The sequence below is a fragment of the Pyxicephalus adspersus genome, chromosome 2 (assembly GCF_032062135.1).
Source record: "Pyxicephalus adspersus chromosome 2, UCB_Pads_2.0, whole genome shotgun sequence".
NCBI classification, from domain to species: domain Eukaryota; kingdom Metazoa; phylum Chordata; class Amphibia; order Anura; family Pyxicephalidae; genus Pyxicephalus; species Pyxicephalus adspersus.
Window position 1 is genome coordinate 130,456,504 of NC_092859.1, and position 23,655 is coordinate 130,480,158.

The 23,655-nt window shown below is 35.9% G+C and overlaps 1 protein-coding gene and 1 long non-coding RNA gene across 4 annotated transcripts in view; one reads left to right on the forward strand and one right to left on the reverse strand.

Annotated features, from left to right (window-relative positions):
- Positions 1 to 1,471: 1,471 nt before the first annotated feature.
- Positions 1,472 to 23,655, reverse strand: part of LOC140324475 (uncharacterized) — a 159,173-nt gene continuing 136,989 nt past the window's right edge. The window contains exons 4-5 of the long non-coding RNA XR_011919546.1: positions 6,596 to 6,769; positions 1,472 to 1,602 (exon numbers count right to left, since the gene is read on the reverse strand). This is a non-coding gene — a long non-coding RNA (uncharacterized lncRNA). The remainder of the gene's footprint in view (positions 1,603 to 6,595; positions 6,770 to 23,655) is intronic.
- On the forward strand, positions 1,486 to 23,231 carry SEMA6D (semaphorin 6D). Of its 3 annotated transcripts, XM_072402390.1 has the most exons (18): positions 1,486 to 1,626; positions 2,016 to 2,127; positions 3,941 to 4,001; positions 4,113 to 4,175; positions 4,277 to 4,378; positions 5,009 to 5,099; positions 6,120 to 6,239; positions 6,707 to 6,795; positions 9,474 to 9,691; positions 9,809 to 9,940; positions 10,077 to 10,232; positions 11,204 to 11,377; positions 11,835 to 11,975; positions 12,068 to 12,145; positions 12,623 to 12,681; positions 13,030 to 13,086; positions 14,001 to 14,168; positions 16,822 to 23,231. In XM_072402390.1, exons 1-18 carry the CDS (start codon positions 1,518 to 1,520, stop codon positions 18,147 to 18,149), a joined length of 3,258 nt encoding a protein of 1,085 aa, XP_072258491.1. In that variant the 5' UTR covers positions 1,486 to 1,517; the 3' UTR covers positions 18,150 to 23,231. The 3 variants fall into 3 exon arrangements, with proteins under 3 accessions (XP_072258491.1, XP_072258492.1, XP_072258493.1); XM_072402391.1 differs by lacking the exon at positions 14,001 to 14,168 and having other exon boundaries at positions 16,822 to 23,230; XM_072402392.1 differs by lacking the exons at positions 13,030 to 13,086; positions 14,001 to 14,168 and having other exon boundaries at positions 16,822 to 23,225.

Genomic DNA, 23,655 nt, shown 5'->3' on the forward strand with positions numbered 1-23,655 from the left:
CAATGACACACAGTCCCCAGTACATGGAAGGTATTATCTATTGAAACAAATGTTATGTGTAGTTCATCAGATACAGTTTGAGTTCACCTTCCCCATGGAGAGTCTGTGCATGTTTGTTGTAACAAAGTAGTTCTCAAGACGAAATGGGTATTTTACCTTTATTCATATGCCACTTTAATAACATCAGCCCATATTTCACTAAAGTAATGGAAGTGACAGATTTGTACATGGAATTGTTACAAAGAACATTTAACCCAGCCTCCGTGTAACATGAACTGTTATTGCAGATAAATCCACAGGGAAAGTACTGATAAATTAGCGGTTAAAATTGACAAGTGACAAAACATCATCTGTCTTCTTTCAACAGTGAAGGTGATATCTATGCATTTCAAATAATGCTTTTCCCTGCAATCCGAACTGCGAAAATAACAGGCGGCAGTTGTGCAAACGTGATATTCCTCCCAAATCCCTTTTTATAACAGCCTAGCAGCGCACCAGGCGATTATTCCCCATTGCTATAACACTGAAGTTTTTTTCTCTTTTTTTACTGTATATGACAATTACTAGCTTCATGGCTCTATAAATTTATTGTAGGGGAATCCTGAGCATGTAATTGCGTACCATTCGTGCAGTCCCACATGCATGCTCACTAAATTACTTTTTGAATAAAACAAACAATTTGTTAGTTCTTAACTGGGAGCATCCCAGACCTGATGACATTTCAGTGCGAGATCTGACTAGAAAACAACTTGATCCTCTTGAAAGAAGATTTGGTATTACAAGCATACGTAGAGGTAAAAGGTTCCATACTTTCCAGTCATGCAGGGAGATCTGAGTTTTTAGGTTTGCAACTGGAATGTGCAAGATTTTAGTAAAGTGTCTGGAGCTTGTCTTTATATATAGCAGGAGATGCAGGGAACATGCTAAAAATAAAAAAGCCTAAAAAACATAAACATAAAATATGTAAAACCTCTCTGTAATACTTACACATTTGTCCATGTTTACCCATTTAATACACAACCAAAATATCCAAAAGGTAGCAAATAGGACAAGGTAATTTTGGAGGTTTGCATATATTTTAATATCTTTCTCAAATCAAACGATGGATACAAAAGGAGACCAGGCAAATGCTTGTCAAAGGATGATAGTTTTAAAAAAAATCTGATTTCATTAATACATTGTTTGTATTTTTTATGCCTATTAGGAATAGGCGTATTAGGAGTATTCACCAATGAGATAGATTGGTATGGCATTCAGGTGGTATGGCAGTTGAATGATTGATGGTTGACTGTTGCTTTTTGCTTTGGGTCTTCTTATTTTTCTAAGCAGCCTAATCTTATTTCACTTAGACCTGTATTGCTTAAAAAGTAATAAAACAAAAAGTTTGGGATATATTGAAATTAGAAACATAACACAAGTGTGTGCTACAATCAAAGCACAGATTATTTATGGTTACTTTCTTTATTTATAGGTGAAATCTCTTCTTGAAACGTGAGGAGCCATCCATTTCATGAACCATGAGGCTCTATGGGCTTCTTGGCGGGATAGTGCCGATAATGGTGTCTTTGGTCTATGCAGTTAGTTTTCCTGAAGACGATGAACCTATCAACATCGTAGATTATCATTGTAAGTAAATGTTTATTTATGTTAAAATGTATTTCCTACACATTTATAACAGAAGCAACTTTGATTGATGTGGTTGATGTGACTTCATTGTATGCCATTGTCAATTGCAATAAATGATTAAATATTGGGGTAGTGCCAGTATGTGTTGATTAATTCATATTATACCTTAGAGTTCTTTACATTGACGACTTTACAGAGCATGGTATTTAAAAGGAAAGTGAGTCCTGCTTGCTGACATTGGTCAAATTTTGTTCATTTATATTCAAGACATTGCAACGGGGATTTAGTTCAAGCCCCTCTACACCTAGTATATACAGCTAATCAATCCTGTATATTGATTCCTGAGCTGTGTAATCCAAAGTAATGGTGTATCCCATTTTAACTTGCAGATTCAAGGCAATATCCAGTATTTAGAGGACGCCCTTCAGGCAATGAATCACAGCACAGCTTGGACTTTCAACTGATGTTAAAAATTCGAGACACACTTTATGTTGCTGGAAGGTAATTTCCTTTAATCTTTTTATTTAAATTGAACTTGTATTTTTATTTCAGCAATTCGTTTTAACACACAGGCTTCTGTTTCTTCTGTTTAAATGAAAAACGGTGATCTCTATCAGTATTTTGTGTTTCATGCTTAGAAAGTAATGGAATGGTAATAAAGATCTACAAAGTCACACTGAGCTGCCATGTGATACACTGTGTTCCAGCTTTCCTCACTGGATACAATGCTTATCACAAGACTGACAAGGAGGGGAAAATATTTCTAAGAACTGTAACTATCAAAGATAAGAAGCTCTACTAAAACATGCAACAATAGCATAAATAAACCAGAACTTCAAGGAGGACTATATCCTACTGCAAAGGATCTCTGATTTTGGGCAGCATAAAAAATACAATTGTTTCCAAAGGCTACATAACAAAAGCAATTATGTAGGAGCTACAGAATTTCTATTCTTGGAGTTTTGTTTTTTTTTCTTACTAGAAAAAACTCTGTTACATACATAAAGGTTGGTGTTGCAGCTATTTGTAACCTAGTTACTGAGCAATTGACTTTTTGCAGCGTGTGCAGCTTGAACAGCTGTTTGTGTTACCCATTGCTGCTGCTAGTAATCACAGTCCATCAATTTAGTAGCAGCATAGATATACTGTAGTCGAGTACAGCAGCAACTGTAAAAGAATCCAGGGATTATAACATAGACATTTGAAGCTAGTTCACAATTGGTGCTGATGGAAACTTTAATTTAATGCTTATCTTGTCATGTGTTATTGTGAATGCACAGCACAGTGCATGTACCATAGTGCAGATTATTACATTTCAAATGCCAACTCCACTGCACTAACAACAAAACATTTGCATGCATAAGTGTTAAAATGTGCTGGGGTGCATTGCATTTAATGCAAAAAAATGCAATGCAGATTTTAGGTTGTGCTGGATCATTTATAGAAATATCTTCCAGGTTAATCATATATATCATTATTATTATTACGCAGTATTTATATAGCACCATCAAAGTCCATAGTCGTGTCACTAGCACTAGGGGCTCACAATCTAATGGCCATACTATAGTCATATGTCTTTAATATAGTCTAAGGTCAATTTTGGGTGGTAGCCAAATAACCTAACTGCATGTTTTTGGGTTTGATGTGGTTTAATGGTATTTAAAATACAAGACTGTGATTTGCATTTATATTTATAGATACAGAAAATGACTTCAATAATTCACATATGTGCAATCAGAGTCTTATGCTCATTTGTTAAGCTAGACTAGACAAATGGTAGCTTCTGTGAGATTGGTTGTAATTATTATCCCATTTTTAATGCTCATAGTTAGGTATTTCGAGTGCTAATTCTATTTGTTTTATTAAGTTGGCACATTGGGCAGTATGATTCTGTTTTCCTATAAATATTGTGGTAAGGTTTAATAGCCAAAACCAAATATCCGTTGGGAAAAACCTGATGATCTTTCTTTTTTTTTTTGGAAGACATGCATACAAACTTTGATCAAAGAGTCTTTACAGATGGATGTGTTTGTTCAATTGGAGCTTACTAGGACACAGTGATTGACCAGCATTTAAAAACATATGGAAAGAAAGCTAGAGTGCTCGGTCACATGCAAAAGACAAGGGAAAGTGATACTCTTTTGAAACAAGTAAAATCTTCACTATCTTCACTCAGACAAAGAAATTTGTCTGGTCTGCTAAACACATGCATTGTCTTTCAAAGGCCTAAAAACACACTTGTCATGCTATGCATGGATAAATCTCAGGCCAGCTCTCCATTTCCTAAAGTGTGTCATTCCTTCATCTTCCACAGAGATCAAGTTTATGCCGTAAATTTAAATGAAGTGCACAAGACCGAAATCACACCGAGCAAAGTAAGTGAGCCGGTTACAGTGAGTGCCATCAAAAGGGGGTTTGACTTTTTAAAAGCATAGGAAAGGAGACAATGTTATTTACATTTATCTTTGCTTATTTTGCTTCTTTAGAAGTTGACATGGAGATCGGGTCAAGCAGACCGAAAGAATTGTGCAATGAAAGGCAAACACAAGGTATTTTTTAGACTAACCTATTGAAGACTAGACATCAAAAGATGACGCTGATAGAGAAAGGAAGCTTAAGACTTCTAACACTTCATGTATTTGTGATTCAGGATGAATGCCATAACTACATCAAGGTTTTTGTTCCAAGAAACGATGAGATGGTCTTTGTCTGCGGTACAAACGCCTTCAATCCCATGTGCAGATATTACAGGGTAAGGGATTACTTTTCACCTTTTATGTTTCTCAATACTCATTACTCTTCATGAGCACGATAGAATACAGATCTATTATTTTAAGCCAATGCTGGATTTAAAGTGGAGCTACTTTTTGTAAAATTCTTCATTCAGACCTATGTAATGGTTACAAAGCCCTAAGTATTCTAATTGTATTTCAATTTCTTGCAGTATACAGGGTAGATGTGAAATGTATGGTTTATTACATGGGTGTCTTAGGGACGGAGGTAGGATAGACCATATAGTAACGCAATTTGGATAATCTAGAGATGACATCTAGAGATGATTGGTGCATTGTTCTATTCTATGTGCCTATCTTCTACGCCACAGACTTCTGGGTCAACCCCTGACTAAACTGTTCCACATCTGCTTAATGTAGATCATAGCATTCTAGTAATAATAATTGAATTCAGTGAAATATTAAAATGTAATCTGGTAAAAATAAAAAAAAATATTATGACTAGAATATATTACTATAAGACACATATTATGTATTAAGTAATGTAACATGTCTTTTTACTTTAACAGTGTAAATATTGTGGTTGTTTTGTCTTTTTTTGGCTTACTGCCTTGTTTTGTTGCTAAACTTTACATGGTTAACCTTTGCAGTTAAGTACTTTTGAATATGATGGAGAAGAAATTAGTGGCTTGGCAAGATGCCCATTTGACGCTAGACAAACCAATGTGGCTCTTTTCGCTGGTAAAAACCTTTTGGCTCTCTTTTTTTTGTATGACAGATATGTACTTGTGTGTAAACTGATACAGTTTAGCAAATTCCTATCATAATGTTAGTGTATATTATACTGTAACTTGATGCCCGGTTTGCATATACGAGCTGAATAACCTAATAGTATAGATATTGGGCCTGATTTATTAAAGCTCCCCAATTCTGGAGAAGATGGACTATCATGGGAGAAGCTGGGAGATCCAGCAAACCTGAAACGGATCTGGTCCAGGACTGAAAACATTTCCCAACTAATAGCTAATTATTTGTTGAAATCTGTACTAGGTTTGCTGGATCACCCCAGTTCTCCCATGATAGTTTATCCACTCCAGTTGTGGAGAGCTTTAATAAATCTGACCCACCATCTATTCGGGGTAATAATAGCACATAACAGTGTATTTAATTGGAATAAGCATAAGGCAGCTGTCAATCTTTCATGACCTTCTTTTCATGGAACATCCCACCCTCACCTTTTTCTTGCCGTCCTGTAAAACCTGTACTAAGACCATGAATAGTCCTGTTAGGTCACATTGCTGTTATCCTGGCTCTGTTGCTGTGTCTCTAAAACTTTCCATCTTTACTTGAAACTTTAAAAAAGAAACCTGTTAGGAACTTTCGACAGAAATTACATTACAAAAGAAAAAGCGTTGGTTCTGCTTGAATTATGGAGAGCCATTGATGTATCATTTCCTAAGTACATTTAAACAGATTATTTGATCCAGACCCTACCTTTTTTGTTAAAAGCATTTCTTTTTTGTTTGATGTATGATTTATATAATAATGCTACCGTTATATTTTTGCCATTTTATTTCTACCAAACAAAAGTGGTATTTTTTTACTTTTTATGCAATACAGGTTCAAGTATTACTTGTAGTCGGTTCAGGAACATACTTCATGTAGGACTTTCATTGAAAATACTTATTTGTTGTGCAGTGCATTGCTTTATTTTGAACCTATTGATCTAACCATGCATTTTGCTCTTCTTTTTTCTCTTAGATGGGAAGTTATACTCAGCTACAATGGCAGACTTCCAAGCCAGTGACGCCGTGATCTATCGGAGCATGGGGGATGGATTTGCTCTGAGGACAATTAAATATGACTCCAAGTGGCTAAAAGGTACTCAAGACCTGGCAGTTATTAATGGCATAGAGATCAGACACCTACTTGATATGGGAATGAAGCGTGACTCCGTTTAATAGTATTTCTGAGAAATACGATGCATATTAACTACCCTGGATCCTTTTAGGCATGACACAGCTGTATGATGAAGTTAAATGTTGCATACTGATGATACATCATGGCCTTTACTTTAAATGCATAGTTTTTTTCTCTTTTTGCAAAATGGTTTATGATTGATTCTTCCATTTTTAAAAAAAAGCTTTAAGGTAAATCCTTTGAGGCTTTTTTACACTCCATTAGACAGCATTAAAAGCTGCAAAATCAATTAAGCTGGAACCCACTCATATTCTTACCTCGGGTCAGGAATTTGTAGTCTTTCAGGGGCTAAACTGCTTGCATTCAAGATGCCTTTTGCGTTTCTTTTGCGGTTTTGATAATATACATATTTCTGTCTCTTTCTCCAGAGCCACATTTTCTGCATGCAATCGAGTACGGCAGTTACATTTACTTCTTTTTCCGGGAGATTGCTGTGGAACATAACAATTTGGGCAAGGTAAGCTTTGAATTGTTCCAGTGATTGAAATGGTGCTAGTAATTGTGATGGAGGAATCTCCTCCTGTACATTTTCTTTTTGTTGTTATAGTCCAAGTTTTAGATTTAACTCTAGGCATACATCTAAACACACAGATTGTATACACATTTGAAATTTCTTTCCTGCAAAATAATTTGAAATTCAGTTGTGCCAGCCTTATGATGTAGGCACCTCTGTCTGATAGAACTATCAGGTCTTAAAAAGTATACAGTGTAGAAAAGTAACCAAACATGATCTGAATTTACCCTTGGAAGAGTAACCAAGTGCAGTCTGAACATATCCTAGAAAGGGCAACCAAGCATGATTGGAACATATCCTAAGAAGAGTAACCAAAGTGTGGTCAGAACATATCCTAGGAAGGGCAACCAAGCATGATCGGAACATATCCTAAGAAGAGTAACCAAAGTGTGGTCAGAACATATCCTAGGAAGGGCAACCAAGCTTGGTCGGAAAATATCCTAAGAAGAGTAACCAAAGTGTGGTCAAAACATATCCTAGGAAGGGCAACCTAGCTTGGTCAGGACATATCCTAAGAAGAGTAGCTAAAGTGTGATCAGAACATATCCTAGGAAGGGGAATCTAGCATGGTCAGAACATATCCTTAGAAGGATAACCAAAGTTTGGACAGAACATACTCTAAGGCTGCTGCGTACACACGTGCAATAATTATTGCTGGAAACGAACGACTAGCGACCGTTCGTCCGATAATCGTTAACAAAAAAAGTGCACAATGACTCAATGATGAACAAGGATTGGCACTAGAAACAAACGACCGCCCCAGTGGATCTGATTGGGCAACGATTGTTCATAATCTATTGTGTGTAAGGTCGTTCAGTGATCGTGGATTGTTCTGCAGTACACTTTCTCCTTTACATGTCACTTCCTGCATCATTCAAACAATCGTATCTAGCGTGTATACATTATTGGTGGATTATATTTGAACGATTGTATCGTTACAGCATGTACAGAATTATACACAATATGATCATTCAAAATAATCGTGCATAATCGTTGTTCTGTCGTTAGTCATTCGTTTTCTAATGACAATTATTGCACGAGTGTACGTACCTAGCTTAAGAATGACTGGACATAAAATTTATCGTACACTAATTGGATCATGATTGGAAGAGCAACTTTGTATTGTCTGCTTGGCCTAATATTATGTCCCCCCCCCCCCCCTTTCTCAGTCTTGCTGTGCAGGGTATTGCATAAGCTTAAAATCAAGATAGATTGGTATACAGTTGTTGTACATTTATTGGTATTTTTTTCCTATCTGATATCTGCTCAATACTGTGTTTTGTGGGAGGGTTCTTTTGTTAATATGGCTATGGTGACAGAATAGAAAGTAAATAGCTAAAGAATGTTTGCGTTGACTGTACAAAGATTTATTATAGAATGGTATTAATTCTTTGGTATATTTTTGCACATTACCCTGTACTAGAGACACATAAATAATGATTTCTGTATTTTGATATTAAGCAGCCTTACAGTTTGCAAATATAAAAAGCAGCCTGGATTTTGATTAACAAGCCAGCACTTGATAAATCTATCCGCTATTATGAAAATATCCATTAGCCTCAGGGCTGTTCATTTTCATCCGCTCTTTAACCACAGTTTCTGTTAGAGTGATATTTGCTTCAATCTTTTCCCTAATTAATCTTCAAAGCTGGACTTTACATGACCTAAAAAGCCTGATCTACAATTGTATGGCCCAGGTGTGTTTCACTTTGCTTTGTCTAAACTGAGCAAAATAAATAATATTACTAATAATAGATGGAATTTTTCAAGAGCAAAAATGGCTGGCAGGATGCTGCATGACCCTGATTAGGAAACCACTTTATTTTTTGGCACGGATTAAACATATAAATATGTTTAGATTTCAACAGAGGTACCATTGTGCCTCCCAAATGTTAAATATTTAAATGACACAAATGCAGTTTATGATACTTTGGCTGCATTATAGACATTCCACTGTAAATTATTCAACCGTTTACACATGGTTAATTAAAGACTTCACAAAAGGTGGGGGATTTGCGTGAATGTTATAGGCTTTGCTCAGCAGTGCATTAAAATGGACATCAGGCTTCAGTTAAATACGGTCTGCTTTCTTTCAGTAACTAATTCACATAAACTAAAGCTCTTGTTTAAACCCAACTTCTACAAGTGTTAATAAACAGGGAAGAGAAGAGCTTACACGTGTCTATATTGTCTAATACAGCAGTAAAAGCTTTATTAAAATAGTATTTACCTTTCATTTATGGCACACAATTCCAAACATTTAAATGTAAAATTAAATTTTAAAATGGGAACAAATATTTTTTTTAATTAATGCATACTCAAATTATTTAGCAACAATGTAGCAAATTTTTAAAGGAAAAATAGGGAATGGTGATTATATCTTCTATTTCCCTAAACATAAGACTCTGGGTGGCTATAGGCAGATCTCCATTTTGTAGATAATATAGTTTTTATAAGCAGGGCCAGCAGTTTTAATTTAGTAAAAGGTTGCAGTGTTAGATCAGAACTATCTGAACAATTTCTTATATTGAAATTGAAAATCTTATTCTAAATACTTTTGGAATCTTTTTCTTGTGCATTACCATTTTCTAACAACTTTTTGCTTTGGTTCCCATTTTCAGGCTGTGCATTCTCGTGTAGCCCGTATATGTAAAAATGACCTCGGAGGTTCACAGAGAGTCCTGGAGAAACACTGGACTTCATTTGTGAAGGCAAGACTCAACTGCTCTGTTCCAGGGGATTCTTTCTTCTACTTTGATGTTCTGCAGTCTATAACTGACATAATAGAAATCAATGGAATTCCCACTGTTGTTGGAGTGTTTACTACACAGCTTAATAGGTAAAGAGAGAAATATTCTGACATCAAATGAAGACCTTTACTTTCCTTTTGGCTTTACAAATGCTTCTATTGTATTGTGAAACCAGAAAGATTTTTTTCTTCTTTCTCCGCTCTTAGTATACCAGGTTCAGCGGTTTGTGCTTTTACGATGGATGACATTGAGAAGGCTTTCAGAGGAAGATTTAAAGAACAAAAGACTCCAGACTCTGTTTGGACAGCTGTACCTGAAGACAAAGTACCAAAACCAAGGTATGGGGGTAGGGGAACTTAAAAAGCTGTAAATTAAGGAGTGTTCCACTTAGAGAATTAATAAAGAATTGGCTTTTAAAGTCATAAAGAACTGTGTTGGCGGTTTTATTGAGGCTGTATTTTTTATTTGTTTTAGGCCTGGCTGCTGTGCAAGACACGGTCTTGCTGAAGGTTATAGGTCTTCCACTGAATTTCCAGATGAAACTCTGGCTTTTATCAAATCTCATCCATTAATGGACTCTGCAGTCCCTTCAACCAGTGAAGAACCTTGGTTCACAAAAACCCGTGTCAGGTATGATATCCGCAATCAAACTTCTTTTGGATACTGGGCAATGTTTTTAAATCATGAGGAAAATGACTAGAACTAGACAGAATAAATGCATTTTTTAAAATTGGGCAATCATTAGAGGATACATTCAACTAATTTACAGAGACATAACACATCAGTGTATTAATGGTAACAGTGCTAGGTCAGCAGATTATAGCTAAAAATGGCATATTATGCCTTAAGCGAATTGTCTATACTTGGCAAATGTTGTGCAGTGTAAATAGTACTGTTGTTGACTTTTTTTTATTTTTTTAGTATGTGTATCCAAGTTACATTTTTACTGTCACAAATATATCTGATGGTACAATTTCCTTTAGATCTACCAACAACCATTTGGACTGACTGCTTGAATTGATTGTTTTGGGAGGCATGACCGTTTTAGGGAATCTCAGAATAAAACATGCATGACCAACTTTTTAACTATCACTGTTTTAGAAGGTAGTGTCTATAAGTTTTATAACCTCTGGGATTTCATGGGCCCCTTTGCCATTGTAGCTGAGTATAACTTCACATCTAGCGATTTATCTAATTTAGAATACACTAGTTGGTGTTCTCTTTACATATAAGGTGGAAGTTAGCTTACCTCCCCCTGTTATCTTGGCAGTGCCAACATCTTCTCCTGGTTCTTTTATGGATTCATGATCTTTGGCCATCTTGGCATGCACATTGGAGTTTATTAGTTCTGATAGAAAGGTGCCCAAAATGTAAACTGAGCTGTGCACGCACATTTAAATTCTAGTGAAGATTGCAAACAAAAGGCAGGGAAGTTTGTGTTTTTCCAGGAGAAAGCTACCCTATCTCATGCAATAGGCTGTCTGCCTGCTCACATGTTTGTATTGTTTTTATTTTAATTTCACTTTAATCTTCTGTAATAACAAAATGTGTCACATAAGTTTAAATCAATGAATCTCATCATTGTCATTTGTTTATTTCAGGTACAGATTGACAGCTGTTGCAGTTGACCATCTCGCTGGCCCATACCTAAACTACACAGTCATATTTGTGGGCTCGGAAGCTGGGGTTGTTCTAAAGATCTTGGCCAAGACTAATCCATTTTCTTTGAATGACAGTGTATTACTGGAAGAAATTGATGCTTACAACCGTGCAAAGTAAGCATTACCTTGTACAAAACAAATGTATTGATTTCACTTGCAAGGTACTCTCCTTTACAAATGCATATTTGCAATCTGCTTATTTCTTTTGGAAATAAGGAGAAATTGGTGCTTTTAACTAAAAATGCTTATCAAATATAAACTTGGAATAGCAAAGATAATAGAATGCAATTGTAAGGATTTGGGAGATCAGGTAAAGGATGAACTTTATTTGGTTGCTATGACTTGTAGAACATAGCACCACACTACTGTACAGTTCTTGCTACCCATAGCTGCTAGTTTCTCCTCTTTATGTTCCCAGAATAGGAGGCAGACACCCCTTGAAATCATTATGAGATCCCATTACTTTCTTTTTTATAAAGTTTTTTGGTGTTTTGGAAAAATAAGGATACATTATATTTTATATAAATGCACAGCTTGACTAATTGCTTTCCTATCTACATTGCTCCTGCAGATGTTATGGAGACAGCGAAGAGGATCGGAAAGTCTTGTCCCTCCAAATGGACAAAGACCACCACTCCTTATTTGTAGCCTTTTCAGGATGCATTGTCCGTCTGCCTCTAAGCCGTTGCGAGCGATACGGCTCCTGCAAAAAGTATGTACAATTGTTGTATATGAGTTATTGCTAGTTGAGATTTATTACAAAGTATGAACATGCCTGACAAATTCTTTCTCATTTATCCGTAGGTCTTGCATCAGTTCAAGAGATCCTTATTGCGGGTGGTTAAACCATGAAACCTGTGGCAGAGTCAAGCCGGGCATGTTGTAAGTGTAATCACCCTCCAACTGTTAAAAAAATAACCTGATAGATTTCTGTTTATTAGAGCTTCTAAACAGTTTTATTAGGCTTGTGCATTTCTTCTTGTTACCAGTATGACTGCAGGGAGAATGAAATAATTTTAGTTTAGTGACAGAAATTACTGTGTATTTTATTTGGCATTTCTAACGTAATACTTAGGAGACAGAAAACATTAATCCTTGCGAGGATTGTAATATCTGCTTTGAATCCAGTTGGGAGGTGAAGTATTGCTCCTCTGGAGAATCCTATTAATTATCACACAACAGTTCTCCTGTACAAACAAGCATAAATTGGCTTTCTATGTATACACAATACAGTTTTTCTTGTTGAAACCTGCTTCTCAGATGTATTTTTTTTTCTTTGTACATTTAAAATTGAACACTACTTGCTCTGGTCTTATTCTGCAGTAAATCTAATTTGTGTTTTTCTTTTTTCCATTACAGTTTTGGGTATGAACAGGATGTGGAACATGGTAACACAGCACAGCTCGGAGACTGCCATGGTAAAGACCAACCCTTTACTAATCTCATTAGAGCCTTTTAATTTGTGCTTTGTAGATTAGTATACAGAATGCATTCATAATGCACATACCACCTTTCAATTTAACTTATTTTTTTCATGGGCTTAGCTATCTTGCAGTTAATGAAAAGAACATGTGAAATGTATTTTTTCTTTTTATTTTTTTCTTTGTATCTTATTTTTGGGCTATGTGCAACTGCTTAAGGACATACCAAAAAAGAAAAAAAATGAAAATACATTTTATTTTTTTGCTCTTTTTGTTGAGATTTTATATAACTTTTTTGTTTCCTTTTAGTTTCTTTTTACTGATGACCTGTTCCTTTAATTTTAGAAAAATTGCCTACTACAACTACACCAGATTACAAAATATTTGGCGATCCAACATCTGGTTAGTTTTATTAATTTTATCTAAAATTAACTGCCTTTTCTTTTGGTTCAGCATTTTCTGCTCTTATGCCCGACCCTACCCTACCCTTTCTCCCTTTCGCAGTTGGCCTCATTTTTGTGCTTTGACTTCATGCACTCACTAATTGCAAGGATGGATCTCTGTCCTTTTTGTTTGTATTTTATTTTTTTCCAAAATAATTAATTCACCTTTGTGTGGTCGCATGTTACCCAATTGCCCGTTATTGATGGATGAGTCAAATGTTTTATTAAAAGTCTAATTACTATGTGACATTTCCACAGCATGAAAGCCAGCCAGCTTTCATTATTGCTCTTCATACATTTGTCAGAATGTTTCTTTCATCTATTGGATATAGATGATGGTCACATAATTCATATTACATCTTTAAATTTGACTGTTCCTTTACTAAATTTTTTATTACTGGGTGTTACATGTTTGTTCTATTTATGTAAATGTGTAATTTATTATAAGTCTATGAACATATGTCTTAGTATCATTATATGGGTCAAAACAATATTTCTATGGTATGTGTAGGTTCTACTTTCAAAAAGAAGCGTAAACATCTAATGGCTAGATGTACTCTAATACTCCCACTGGTCTTCTGTTACTTCGGTTTACAGAAAATTGGTTAATTCCTGCCCTTGAATTCTGCAGGAGATGCGCCTTCTTTCTTCTAGAAAGCTTAAAACCGTACCCAATTGGATGGCATGTAGGAGAACAAACTAGCCCTATTCTAAAAAATCTATGCTACAGAGCTACTAATATTAATACTTTGTGCTTTTTTTGCTGAAAATGAAAAACTTCCTTAATTTACATGCAACACAACATTGGAATAGGTAGATATATAGCAATGTGTTTTGGAATACAACTTAATAAACATTTGTTTGCTACCACAGACATTGAAGTTCCCACCACCTCTGTAACCACAATGACAAGTAATCCAGTCATTCTCCCTAAAGTGATTGATTCCTGGAAACCCAGAATGACTGGCTCCCGGAAATTTGTCCAAGAAGATGATCCAAACACCTCTGATTATACTGATACATTAACTGGTGTCCCAAATGGTAAGGCCTTCAAGGGGAATGTTGTAGACTGAGTGCAAACCTTCCACCTACAGATTACATTTATCGTTGTATCAAAACTGTACATTACTCATGTTTTAAAGGTTTTATCATTTTAGATGGGCTGGTCATTATGTCAGCTTATTTTATATATAAAACATGGACAGTGTACAGTGATGAATGTAATTGCTGTTAGGTTATTGTGGGATGTTTCCACTCAGGAATGGCAGTGTATTATTATTTTTAAGCTTTATTTATGTTGAATGCATTTTTAATGCATTTGGTTTTGTTTTTTTTGCATTTCTTATTATATCATTTTTTGCTTTTTTTTGTTTTATGATTATTTGCCGTTTTGTTTTATCGAGAAGCATCACATAGCTATTAAGTTTGATATGGCAGAGATATTCTTAATAAATGATGATATAGGCATTTTTCCAGAACTCCAGAGTTAGCCCACGCTGATATTTTTTCTTTTTTTAATTGAATCAAAAAGATCAACAGATGGCCACGTCACTGTGTCAAAAAAAAAAACCTGTCTCTGTTCATTCAGTTAGAACGCGCATTAACAGCTTAATAGGAAACACTGTCAACTAAAGAGACCTTCTCTATTTAAAATAGTTTCCCAGCTCTGTGATGGAAAGCAAGAGTTGCGTTGCACGGACCAGCTTATTTTCAGCAAGGATGCCTTTTAATATTAATATAATGAACCCATTGTTTTTAATGGTAAAACCCCATTAATTCTAAACTCAAACATGGATAACCCTTTGAAAATGTTAAGTTTCTTGCAAATATTGGGACATTACATTTGACCAGCCACTGAGATATACAGAACACATGAGGGTTAGTCAAAGGGCCAATATATATTCTGAAACTTTTTTATTGGTTAAAAACCACATTGATGCATGCTGGTGTGTTTTAGTACATGTATTAACCAACATGCATAGCAGTCCCTCTATGTTGGTGGGGGTAGCTCTAGCAGGGAGTGCCCAGGGAGAAGTCTTACATGCACTTTAATTCATTAGTGTAGTTTGGCACTTAGTGTGCGATTTTCCACATATGAATACTTAACAAAAATCAAGTCTAGTCTAGTATGGATATGCATTTCTTTTATATTTCACTTTTTTCATTTTGTAGTGCTTGGTTAAGTGTTTTTTCCTTTTCATTTTAAACTATTTATTTTGTCTGTTTTTCTGTTTTCCTTTTGAGTTCTTCTGTTCTAATTTGTGTGTTTTAAGTTTTGTTTTTCTTTGTGCACTGCCAACAAATCTGATAACCCGGAGCATTTCTTGCTAAATGTTCAAAGGCCTTCCCACTAACAGAATCCAGCTTTCTCTGTAGTTCTAGTACTAATTCTTCATCAAAACACTGCATTAGCAGAATGAAGTAGTTCACTCAAGTAGGAACTGTTCCAACCAGCTGTGTTTACAACTTTTTAAAGATTTATCTCTATCTGTGTATGAGCCTTTTAACTTCTTGTATGTCTGTGGTTGCTGACTTACCTTTTCAATAGTGAAAAACAATTAACATTAATGTTGTTCTTCTAGGCCACATGTATAAAGCATATTGTATTCATTTAGGGTAAATATTCTGTGGTTTGTATTGTCTTTAGCTTTATGTGTGGCCCCAGCCAAAAAAAGAGCACAGATTTTATATGTACGGATTATACATTTACCAGTTCTGGGAAAATAGATGAAGTCTAGACTACTTTGGTAGACTATAGTTGGATTTTGATGAACGGGTTAACAATTAATTTCTTCTGGTTACATATTTCCTAACCATTGCCAGTCATCTAGAGAAGGTTCTCTATGGTAATCTGGCAAGTGTTGATCTGTTTGCTAAATGAGAAGCTCAGAGTTTCTAGAAATGCACAGGATCCATGGACTGAGGTGAGTTCTGTGAAGGAAAAACTTGGCTAATGTTATTTCCAAAAAAAGAATACATGAAATGTGTAAAACATGACCGTGGGTCCATTTCTAATATGTTCATGATTTTGCATGCTGTGACATTTTTTTTTTATTAAGTGTTAAAAGAAAGAATACATTCCTTTTTACCTTCTGACTTTCATCAGCATTATTATGTGACTGTGCGCTGCTTTTTCTGACCTTGACTCTGTGTAATCGTATCACAGCTGTAAAAATCTTATTAGCATAAATAAACATGGCTCTGAGCACAGGTTTTCTATCACAGGAAAGTAGAACAAATTGCAATCCAAACCATCCAGAAATTGGCCACGGAAAGGTTCTGTCCAAGCAGGGTTTGTTTAAAAAAATCTAGCTACAAATAATAGTTTTCCAGAAAATACCTGGATTTTCTGTTCCGCCATAAAACCTATATGAATGAGATTTCCAGCTAAACTTCCAGCTACCTTTTATACTGTATTGCAATAAACACTCCATACTTATAGCAAGCAGTAATTGCCCATATGTATGTTGTAGCTGTCACTTAATTTTATTTTTAAGTTAATCATTTATCCTCTCCAAGCTGTTTTCCATCCTGACTGACACAAGGATTAATAAGAAGAGAGACTGAGAATGGAATGCAAATGATCCTATTTAGATAAACACATTTAATGAGCTGTCACTATTTTTAAGACCTATGTCTTATTCTGAGTTGCAGTGATATATATTAAAAAATTGGCATCTGTTTATTTTTACAGGTGTAAGGTGGGAAGTACAGTCGGGAGAATCAAATCAAATGGTGCATATGAATGTTCTGATCACTTGTGTTCTGGCTGCGTTTGTACTTGGAGCTTTCATAGCAGGAGTTGTTGTCTACTGCTACCGTGAAATGTTTGTACGGAAAACCAGAAAAATACACAAGGATGCCGAGTCTGCACAGTCCTGTACCGATTCCAGTGGAAGCTTTGCCAAACTTAATGGTTTGTTTGACAGCCCTGTTAAAGAATATCAACAAAGCATTGATTCACCTAAACACTATACTAATATACTAACTAGTAGAAAAGAACTGCCGCCCAATGGTGAAACTAAGGGCATCATGATGGATGTTCAAGGACAGCCTCCAGAACTAGCTGCACTTCCAACACCTGAGTCTACACCAGTGCTTCAGCAGAAGAGCTTACAGCCTATCAAAAACCAATGGGAAAAGACGCAAAATAATTTAAATATTTCACGAAAAGAAACACCTCTTAAAAGTCCACAGTTTTTCCCTTCAAGCCCTCCCCCTCATTCTCCTCTTGCTCATGGACAGATCCCAAGTGCGGTTGTTCTTCCAAATGCCACCCATGATTACAATACTTCTTTTTCAAATTCCAACGCTCACAAATCAGAGAAAAAGCTTCATAATATTGAGCATTCTTTGGTTAAACAGTCAAGTAAAAGAGATCATCGACGTTCAGTGGATTCTAGAAATACATTAAATGACTTTCTAAAGCATCTGAATGAATCTGCTGGAAATCCCAAAGCTATAATGGCAGATATACAAGTAGCTCATCAAAATACCCACCAGGCACCCCATCAAACATTAATGCTCGACACAATGGGGAACATGTCTGAAATTCCACCTAAAGTTCCAAATAGGGAGGCATCCTTGTACTCCCCTTCTTCAACTCTTCCGCGAAATAGCCCAACAAAACGGGTGGATGTGCCTTCTACCCCAAATGGACAAATGTCATCTTTAGAATCACAAAGAAGTTACCATAAAAACTCTTCACAGAGGCATTCAATATCAGCAATGCCCAAAACTATGAACTCACCAAATGGTGTCTTGATTTCAAGACAACCTAGTGTTAATAGAGGTGGATATATGCCTCCAAGTCCTAACCCAAGGATGGACTACATGCAAGGAACACCTGTTATAGTTCATCAACAGACTTCCTTATCACGGCAAAGCAGTTATACAGGACATGGAACTCTCCCTCGTATGGGAATAAAGAGGACAACTTCCATAAAGCCTGACGTGCCACCAAAACCTTCATTTGCCCCACAAACTACAACTGTCAGACAGCATAATAAATATAGCTACTGAGACCTATCACCTTGTTTAAAATGTGTATGGGTATAACACGTTGTGTTCTAGTAAAACTTTTCAGGCAGAGAGAAGCTCGCTTGCCGAACCAGTCCCCACATGGGAGACCAAAGAAATGGTCTTTAGTTTGGTAATATTAAGTCTTGCCAGGACATGCGAACTGCAAACTATGCTTGTAATGAACAAAACAAAGGAAAGTGCTGGTCATTTTGCTTCTTTTGTTTGAAGATAGTAAGTGAATGGACATAAGTGGACATGTAGCACAGTTGGGGCTACCTTGCAATTACAAAAACCTGATACAGTACTAAGAATTTAAATATACTTGAAAAAAATGGGCTTTCATTTCAAACTGCCACAGTGTGTAGTCATCCCATTAAATGTGAACATAATATGAATTCACCTTGCCTCTTGCACAAGAGAGTCAGAAAAGTGTCTTGGTAAAAGTTTGCATTTTAGGTGATGTACCTTCTATCCGAAGTCAGATACATATCGTTGGTCATTTGTAGCATCTCTGTATGCCGTAAATACTCTTGATGTGCGCTTGTTTAGTGCACGGAAAGATTCTCACTGCAATTTCTATGCTGTGCAAATGTTTACAATGAGCATGACTGGACAAACAGATCGTTCCTTTCCACAAGTATTCTACTGGGAGAGTTGCTGAGGGTTAACATCCATCTCCCTCCTGCCTTCCAGATAATTGACTTGGCTGAACAAGGTACTTTGTGCAAGAATGTAAAGATTTCTTAGAACTGTTATGCTGCTAATTTAAAATATTGTGTAGTTCACTGGACATGCTGGGGAGAATCTGCATTTATGTATATTCATGCGCGTTTCTTCTTGGCATCAGTTAGTAGCTCAGCGTGCCTAGCCAGTGTGAACTGAATCCCATTGATTTAAGTTGGTGTTAAAGGAAATTCACAATGGCTAGTATACTGGCAAATCTTTTTTATGTACTGGATTTCCATCAATGAAAATGCAGGCCTCCTTAAATGAAACTACTAGTTAACCAGCAGGAGACTGGGGACTGAAGGGATTGCAAGGAAACCTAGTAAAAGAATTTGCACTGATTTTTTGTTTTAAAACCACAAATGGTATTTCTTACAATAAACATATAAATGGTAAGAACTGTTAACAGATTATGAGGCTTCAAATTCTAGGGGGTCCATTTATAAATCAGCAAATCTGACATTCACTGAAACATTTCTTGGTGGAGAATCAAATACTGCTATTGAAACACATGGACCTGGAAGATTTTCAACCAGAGAAAGTTTTAGTGAATGTTAGATTTGCTGCATTATAAATAGACCCCAGGAAGGTTTTTGTTGAAACTTAAGTATTCATTAAATATAGTGATTCCTATACTATCAAGAGTGCCACCAAAGCAATTTGCCCTGGTTAACCCATACATGTTGTGTTCAAACACGAGCACTGCAATTTTATCCATGTCTTCATTTACAAATGTCCTTTGTAGCAGTTTTAAAGAATACAGATATTAAAAATATATTGGTTTTAGTGTGACTGTCATAATTCAGCTCACAGAGGGGTGAGAATTCCAAAAACATAGGTTGTTGTTGTCCAGATATTGTTCAGGAACATTTGAACAAGTTGGGGGGCATTATTTTATAAACCAAATTGATTTTATTGAAAAATCTAAATTGATCTTTACTAATGTTAGAGGAAATGACCTGCACTAATAGTTTTATTAAGGAAGTGCTTGCTTTTTCTTTGACATTGAAAAAACTGTTACTTGTATGTATGTCATAAGTTGTTTTAAAAGGGCAGAAGTGGTAAAAGTATACAAAAAGAAAGTCTCTATTTTTCAATGATGATTTTAGCCATAGAATAGCTCAGATTTTTCCCTGTTAAAATTTATGTGATCACCAAAATTTTGGCTCATGTAAGCAGTCTTTAAAAAGCCATCGCTGTCCTACCCAGCTATGCCTGCCTTCAGGCGGATGGTAAAACACTTGGCCATTCCATGTGGGTAGGGCTCAGATAACTTGTTACATGGCTGCCAACATGCCCTAAAATACAAACATTCATTACACATCATCTGGTAAGAGTCACAACTATATATGCAAGAGCTGTCATTTTTATATGTTTCCTGTCTACTCAGATGTGCAGTCTATTAGAAACATTAACATAAATGGGTTTATTAAATAAGGCAAAGAGCAAAACGCAGTAACCCAAAGCAATCAAAATGATTTCCATCCAGTCTGACTACAGTAAAGTCAAATCTAATTGGTTGCCTCAGATTGCTGCATTTTGCACATTATCAGTGCTCTTTGCACTGCTTTAGTGAATAAGCCTGAAAATGTGCCTGAAGTATATACTCCATCCCTTATTTGTGGTTTGCATTATTAACACACTTATGTTTGTCTCATAATGTTTTCTTTACAGCCATGTCTTGTTCATCAACTTTCATTTTATTTAAGGGCAATTTAACTTTCAGGTGTCTAACAAGGGCACATTTAAAGCAAACTCGTAACAAGGTTTAAACACAACACAAAACCTATGATGCAGTGCCTGTTAAAATGTTACATGAGTAGATTTTAAAATGTATTAGTCTGACCCACTACATTCTTGTGACCTATGTCAATGCGGAGGATTTGTGCACATTGCTGATCTGTTGCAATGTGGTAATGAACCATCTGCCTTGCTTATAAACAGCTGCGGGTCTGTGGTGTCATAACACTTGGAAGCGTTTCCTGCATAAGTAAAAGTATGTATAGTCCTGGAGTGTCATTAGAGGACAGTCATCAAACAGCAGGATAAAAACGTAGACCCAGTGACAATTAACAAATTTAGTGCCAGATTTTCCCAAAGGGGATCCTCGGAGAAAGCCAATGATGGTCAACAGTCAACCTCCTACGAGGTTTGTTGTTTGGTATTTAGTTTTAGAATTTTTTCTTTGACCCAGTTTATTTTGTTTTGGCACAGGACCAGGCAATTTGATCTGCTTTAGAAAAAAAAACACCTTGATGTTGGGTTGGCTCTGTGCAATAAATCGATGCATTAGGGCCACCAAAGCATTTACAGCCTTTAAACAGCAGTGCAGCCTTTCAAATGCAATTTAAGGTGTGATGGAGAAAAACTTCAAAACTGCAGCAGGGTTACATAAAAGCTTATTAAATGCGTAAATTGGTCACACTGCCCGAAATAGTATAGGAAGTTTATAAAGTAGTGCAATTAAAACACATCTATTACATGTATGAGTGATTTCTTTGGTCATGCAGGTAATGACTATATTTTGTAAATAGGAGTGTGAGGGTACCTGAATCTGTGCATTTTGTGCCTTATTCATAAAAATACAAATTATTATAGTATGTCAAGTGCGTTCAGTATAGCACACCTTATCTTACGAGTGTTAGAAATCTCCAGATTGAGCCCTATTGACAACTAGATAGGAGGAAGGACACAGTCTCGGAACACCGCTTGTGATTGGAACACTACTAATGACAAATGCCTGCTCCAGAACAAAAAGTATCGAAATCCCAAATTGCTGAAGATTTCTAATCTAATGCAGCACCTGCTAGAACTGTGCAATGTGTTTACAAGTACCTCTCTGTCACTGATGTTTAATGCAAATGTTTTAGTTCAGAATTTTTGTTCTTTTTTTGTAACTCAAAAGATGTTTAAACCATGTTTATTGTCCATAATGTAGACTGTTCCCAAAGCAGAGGATGCATTTAGTATTACTCGAAAGGAACCTTCAGCTAAATTTGTGTCTAACTAGAATATATTTTATACAGAGAAGGGAAATAAAATTCATTACTTCACTATTTTTTTTCTATATAAAAAAATGGTCTATACAAAAAGCATATAAAAACATGTTGAACTGTATTTCTTGTGGCCAAAGCTGAGAACTCTAATTTTTAGATTTGGGGCAATATTTTAATTTAATTCCTACCAGTTATGCAATTTATGTCAACGTTGTCATTCGGGATTTTTCTTTCAGTGAAAATGCTGATGTGTTTTCATGTGTAAGATTGTGGTGTGAGCACTAGAGCCTGAAAAGCCAAACCACAAACTCTGTTAACTTGGATAACATTGTACTGCCTTGTAGATCGTAATGTGAGTTCTATCAGTATTTATGTTGATGTTTCTAACATTCAATTTAGGCTATAAAAATAATTTAATTAAAAAGTGCTTTATCCATTTGTGCAAAGGTTAAATCAGATTGTATCTTTTTTTATATTCGTCCAGCATATAAAAGTAACCATTGAAATAAGTTGCTCTATCCTGTTCTGTAGAGTACTTTAACGTGTAGATATCTTGTAAAGTTGTATTGTGAATGTGTAAATAATTCTGTACTTTTGGGTTTTTAACACCGCATGAAAAGTTAAAATAAAATACTGAAATGAAAAAATATTTTTGGATCTCATTTTATGTTTAACAAAATTTGAACCCACTTCAGCTTGCACAAATGTATACCCCTTCTGGAACAGAGCAATTTTTACATGACTTTGGCAGTCTTAATCCGTCTTAATGACTCCATCCCCACTAAGCCCGCCTTCCCAGTAATTCCCAACTAAAAACAAACACACCTTTTGTGGCCCGCAGGCCTCCTAATATTAACAAGAGCAGCACTTAAAAATAAAAAATGTATCATATCCAATAGTGTAACAACAACATAAACCAAAAAATTAAGTCACAAATTTCAGGCAATATACAAGCCATAAAAAGTATATGGCTAGGTTCATGCTAAGTGACAGCAACCCGCTGTCATTTTTGGCATTAACATGATGTGTAGATATAAACTACGGTCTTTTATTTATTGTCATTGAGACAGCACAAACTCTTCCAGATATCTTGGCTGGAAGAGAAAGAAAGGTTTTCCCTGTGTAAGCAATAGTTGCTTACGCTTTAGTTTACACAGGACTATAAACGGGGATTGTTCATTGTCCAGTTCTTTCACATGCAGTGAGTTGTGTCCTCTACTGGTACATGGCAGCATCTCTCTGCGGTAACCCCATACAGGATGAATAGTCAGCTGTCAAATGTGCAGAAGCTGGTTCTTTAAGAAGGGGATCTGCGGTAACATTCTTAATTTTTTTTGTGTATATTTATAAATATATATATATAGTGCCAACATATTACACAAAGCTTTGCAAAGACCATAGTTATATCACTAACTGTTCCTCAAAGGGGGCTCACAATCTAATATCCCTACCATAGTCACATGTCTTTAATACAGTCTCAAGCCAATTTTTTTGGGGGGAAGCCAATTAACGTACCAGTGTGTTTTTGGGATGTAGGAGAAAACTGGAGTGCCCAGTGGAACCCCAAGCAAACACAAGGAGAACATGCAAACTCTTTGCAGGTTATGTGACAAAGCTAAGAGTTAAACCTGGGATCTAGCATTGTGCTGAACCAACCATGATATTACTGTTTCCAGCTGCACTGCACTTGTAAATCAAAAACTTTGTTTACTCCAGCCTTGCTCACATCACTCCGAAGACTCCACACCAAATATTGGTCCCACACCCTATTCAAACAGACACCA

Excerpts from the sequence above, each read along its gene's own strand:
- SEMA6D (XM_072402390.1), top strand. The coding sequence starts at position 1,518 with ATGAGGCTCTATGGGCTTCTTGGCGGGATAGTGCCGATAATGGTGTCT. Across the intron at positions 4,379-5,008 it reads CCATGTGCAGATATTACAGG|TTAAGTACTTTTGAATATGA; the intron begins GTAAGGGATTAC and ends TAACCTTTGCAG. Across the intron at positions 9,692-9,808 it reads TTTACTACACAGCTTAATAG|TATACCAGGTTCAGCGGTTT; the intron begins GTAAAGAGAGAA and ends CTCCGCTCTTAG.